A 5,163-nucleotide genomic window follows, 5' to 3' on the forward strand; every position below is an offset into this window, starting at 1 on the left:
CCTGAAAGACACCACTCGCCTCCCATCTCCATCTGGACACTGAGCCATTCACCACCACTCCCTGGGTACGATCTCCCAACCAGTTCCTCATGCATCAAACAGCCCACCCATCAAATTCATGTCTTTCCAATTTTGGAGAGAAGGATGTTGTGGAGGACCGTGTTAAAGGCCTTACTGAAGTCCAGACAGGTGACATCGGTGGCTCCTCCCTTGTTCACTGATGCAGTCACACCATCAAAGCCACACGGTCGGTCAGGCAGGATCTGCCCTTGGTGAAGCCATGCTGGTTGTCCCATATCACCTCCCTTTCTTCCATGTGCCTTAGCACAGCTTCCGGGAGGATCTGTTCTGTGATCTTCCCCAGCACAGTGGTGAGGCAGACAGGTCAGTAGTTCCTCAGGTCATCCTTTCTACCTTTTTTTTTCAATAAATGGGATTTATATTGCCTTGTTCCAGTCGACTTCATCCTTATTTATCTCTTATGACCAGCTTACCCTAGTTGAGAAAAGGACCACTTTAAGAAACAAGCTTTCATCACACAAAGCACAGAGGTGCCCGCTCTTTATTTACAGCTTTTCACCTTTACAATGCATGCAGGTACTGAAGCCCACCTTTGTAAGAGACACCACAACACTGCACAGCGCCGGGCCCTGCAGGATGCAGCTGAGTTCTGCAGATAGCAGTGAGTGCAGGCACTGCCCCAGCACCACACAGCACTACTGCAGGGCCACACACAGCTGCAGTGATTTCTTCCCAAGAGCACAGCTGCATTGCTGACACATCTCGGCAGCCCAGTGCCCTGTCATAGCTCTGGAAGGTTGGGATGCGTGTTACCAACAACCACTGAGCGTCCCTCAAGCTGCAGCTTTGCACAGAACCTGCTGTGATTACAGATGTGTCGCAGGGAAGAGGGCAAACCTTTGGGGCTGGGGCACTGCTCCTTTGTAGCTATGTCACCTTCGATGCACACACACTTGGACTTGCTCTATGCTCTCCAGCAGGTTTTAATGACAATTGTCTGGGGCATAAACGGCATTAACAGCTCAGCACAGGGACTAGCTATGTGGGTAAGGCGATGCCAAATGGCATGTGGTGCTAATTTCCACAGCACTACTGCAGCGCAAGGAATAATGAGTGCTTCTGCAAGACAGACACTGAACCCTGACCTGGAGGTTTTAGCTACCTGGCGGATCTATTCTCCCCTTTGGATGGGCTGCTTCTACAGTCCTCTACTCTGCAGTTTGTGGGCTCATGCGTGCAGAAGGAAAGAAAGGAAGGAGAGAGATCTTGCTCCCGGGGCCAACAGGTCTACAAAAACAATATAGCGTGCAATTCAAAAGTGTTTGCTTTTCTGATTACTGTAGCAGTGAAGTGGGATAGGCAGGACCAGGCAGTTATGTGCAGTTCATAGACCACAGATTTCTCCAAATTGTGGATAACTTTGGTTTTTGGTTTTCTGTCTGTGATGCAACAAAAGGCAGATGAAAACACTGCCCAAGACAGCAAAGCCAGTCAGGAATCCCAGCAGAATGGGCACCAGCATGGCAGAATTAGGACCTGGAAAGAGAAAAGTCACCTAGCTGTGAATAGCATTAAGGGAGAGGAAATAGGGGATTAAAATCCCTTCTTCTTTCCAGCATGCCAACCAGGGGTGGCTGCTTCTTTCCACAGAGCAGTCTGAATGACAGCCATGCCCATGGCAGGAGGTTGGAACTAAGTGATCTTTGAGATCCCTTCCAACCTGAGCCATCCCATGGTTCTGTGATGCTATGAATGGGTGGTGCCCCCTCAGACACACTGCCTGCTTTGCCATAAGATCTCAACAGTAAATATTCTTTGTTAAAATAAATAAATAAATAAATAATAACAACCAGACATACAAGAAATTAAATGACTCTCAGAGATGGTGGCAGTGAGCTCTGGAGGTCTGTCATGCTCTTGGTGTGCCAAATTGAATCCCTCTCCATTCTAACGGCCCGGGCAACATCTAATTAACAGAAATCAGTTGCTACGTTTCAACTATGGATGGGAAGAAGAAAAAAAATGCTCCATAAATTGAGATTTCTGCAGGATAGAACTGCGAAGCAGGAGACCCACCTTCTGCAGGTTTGTACTCTAAGCTGTCCATTGCTCTCAGAACTGGGCCGAACGAGACCAGGTTGTGTGGGTTCCCATGCCTGTTCCTGTCCCCTGGCAGGAGGAGTGGCTCTGCACCAACAAAGCAATCCTGGAAAGAGATGGGGAGCACTGAGCAGAGCCCAGCACTGCCTGCCTCATAGCGCTGTGCCTCTTAAACACATGGCACGACCCACATTGAGCACGAGGCACTGGCATGGGTTTGGCAGGCACCCCATCCGTGAGCCTTGCCAAGCTTGGGGAAGGAAGACTTCAATCTTTGGAAGGTGCTCAGATAAGTGAAGGAAGACCCTGCCCATGTACCTGCTCACAGCCTGTGTGGCCCTGCAGACAGACATTGAGCTCACAGTGCAGGTAGGCCACGGAGTGGTTTAGCATCTGGAACAGCTGGATGGTGAAGCTGGCAGCTCCGGACTCACTGCTCGGCAGTAGCTGGATGTGTCTGCATTCAGCTGGCAGCCTGGCAAGGGCAAACAGAAAAAAGTTTCAGCTTCCAGCACTTCCCAGGTTAGGGCAGGGAAGGGCAGACACTGCTCTGCATAGGCTGTCTGCCAGGCCCCAGGCAAAAAAATCCCCAGAATCTCAGTGTTCCAGCCTGGATGTTTGCCTGCTGTTGTTTCTTGGATGTTTATTGTGCTAAAACCTCTAAAACAGCTGCAGTAGTGTGGTTCTCATTGCCTGACTCAGATGCAGCAGCAACACAGAGGTGAGCTCTCACTGTAGCCAGGCTCTCCCACCTTTGGGCTGCTCTGCTCCCAGGCTGTGTGCTCCTCCAGCAGGAAGGGCAGGAGGATGCTGTACAATGATAACACTACACAAGAAAGTGGGACAGGTTATTTGTACGAGTCAACGTGTGAAGGAAGGACAGCCATGTGTCTTATGGTGCTGATCACAGAACATGTTATCCCCCCCCCCGCCCCGCCTGGAGCTCCCAGTGCCATACCTGGGCAGCGAGCAGCACACGGCACTGGGGCCCTGCAGGTTGCTGGATGGTGTCACACAGCAGGAACGGAGCTGCAACACGGGCTGGAGGCTGCTCTGCACAGCCACAAGAGCCAGGAAGGTGTCCTGGGCGGGGGGTGAGCCCTGCAGCCCCAGGCTGGTGCGTTCCACAGGGCGCAGGGTCATCCGCACCGTGTAGTTCCCGGAGCCACAGAGCTCATCGCTGACAACTGCAACGCTGCAGGGGAAAGAAGAAACCAGCTGAGCCCAACTCTGCTATGCAGCTGCTTAGTGCTAGAGACGGTTTCCTTGGTGAAACCAAACAGATCTGTAAGATGTTTGCAAGCAAGATGAATGAAATGAAGAGCAAGTAGACCCTGGTGTGACCAAAACCACCTCCTGCCTCTGCATAGCCATGTGGGGAACGTCCACATTTAGCTGGCATGTCTCATTGTGCCGTCAGGTGCTCCCACATCACAGAGATGCACATAGAGCTGCTTAGGAGGAGAGGCAGAGAGTCAAAGGCTGCTGTGCAAAAGAAAGCTGGGTCTGGAAGGACAGCGCTAACATCTGACATGTAGAAAGATTTCTTTTTTTTTTTAAATACATTTATGAGGTCACTACAGAATGAACTGAGTGCTCTCAAACCAGCAGCCCGTGCAGCTGAGCCCATGGAGCGCTGTAGATGTTGACCCCTCCGCCCTCCTGCACCCAATTACCCGCTCAGCACGGTGCCCTCCGGCTGCATGGCGCTGCGGCGGCGGGGCTCTCCCGGCTGTGACCCCAGCGCTGTGAGCTCGGTCACCGAGCCTTCGGCTGCTTCTTCTGTCACCTCGCGGGGTCCGACCTCCTCTTCTTCCTCAGTGCTCAGCGGCAGCCCCACAGCCGATCCTGTCGTAGGCGGTCCAGGGTGCTGCCCAGCGGAGCTGTGTGTCTCAATCACAGCTTCTGCAGACGCAGACTGCACTGGGGCTAAAGCAGCCTCGCTGTCCTGCACTGCTGCGGGGTGCTGCTCCGGCCTCGAGTTAAACACAGCTGGCAGAGGAGCACTGCTTCCCGCGAGTCCTGTTTTCCTTGCACTCGTGCTGACTTCAGCTGGCTTTGCATCTTCTCCCACACTGCCCTGTGCTCGGGTGCTCCGGTCGTGTTTTGTGGCTGATGGCAGGAAGATGTGCATGGCCACAGAGGAAGGCGGGCTTGCAGGGGACCCGGTGTACGTTCTCGGACGGGTAACTGCAGCCAGCAACTTCCCAGACGTTGTTTTCACGTGAACCTTTGCTGAAAATGGTGACAGCACTGGTGTTGGGGTCTCCATCACTGCAGAGGGCTTGGGCACGGTGGGTGTGAGCTCCAGGTGCTTGGGAAGGTCGGGGCTTAGAGATGAGGGTGAGGTTGGTGCTGCCCTGGGATGCAGAGCCGCTCCCGGACAGGCGGTGCTGCCCGCAGCTGAAGCTCTCCTTTCGCTGCCAATGGGAGGCGCTGGGGATGCTGGTACTGTGCTGGGCACAACCCCAGCTGGTGACGGCAGCCTTTGAAGCGGCTCGGAGCTGAGAATGCTTTGCGGTGTGGACTGCAAAGGCACGGTGCTTGCGGACAGCCTCAACGGGTAACTCGTGGTCCTGGCTGAGCGCAGGCACTCAGCGCACTGTGCAGGGGCAGAGGACGGTGCGGGAGCTGAGACCAGGCCGGTGCCTTGCAGCGCTGCCTCCTTGCTGGGCTGAGTCGGATCCACTGCCCCTGTGATTGCAAACGGAGGCTGGACTGGGAGTGGGGGATCGGGCAGTCCTACCGCTGGCGGTGATAAAGAAAGCAACTTCCCAGCTATGAGGGGGGCAGTGCGGGGGATGCTTGCGGACACCGCGGGGATGTCATGGCTGTGCTCAGCAGTAATTGCATTCACACCTTGCTGGTTGCTGAACAAGAGGGTTTTGTGTTTGCCTTCACCCTCAGGAGAGGGCCCCCCCTGTAAGCCTGGTCTGCCGGTGGGAAAGAGGATAAATATGGGCTTAACCAGGATTAAGCTGGAAAGACTCATGTTTGGTAAGTCCCCTAGATCTAATAACGAAGAATTTGACACTGTGAGGA

General features: G+C 53.8%; 1 protein-coding gene across 1 annotated transcript in view; it reads right to left on the reverse strand.

Moving 5' to 3' along the window:
• Positions 1-4,255, reverse strand: part of ANKK1 (ankyrin repeat and kinase domain containing 1) — an 11,261-nt gene extending 7,006 nt beyond the window's left edge. The window contains exons 1-5 of the mRNA XM_031556849.1: positions 3,798-4,255; positions 3,080-3,316; positions 2,440-2,596; positions 2,098-2,227; positions 1,473-1,557 (exon numbers count right to left, since the gene is read on the reverse strand). Of these exons, the coding sequence (XP_031412709.1) occupies positions 1,473-1,557; positions 2,098-2,227; positions 2,440-2,596; positions 3,080-3,316; positions 3,798-4,255 (1,067 nt within the window). The remainder of the gene's footprint in view (positions 1-1,472; positions 1,558-2,097; positions 2,228-2,439; positions 2,597-3,079; positions 3,317-3,797) is intronic.
• Between the last annotated feature and the right edge of the window lie 908 nt (positions 4,256-5,163).

The sequence above is a fragment of the Meleagris gallopavo genome, chromosome 26 (genome assembly GCF_000146605.3).
Source record: "Meleagris gallopavo isolate NT-WF06-2002-E0010 breed Aviagen turkey brand Nicholas breeding stock chromosome 26, Turkey_5.1, whole genome shotgun sequence".
NCBI classification, from domain to species: Eukaryota; Metazoa; Chordata; class Aves; order Galliformes; family Phasianidae; genus Meleagris; species Meleagris gallopavo.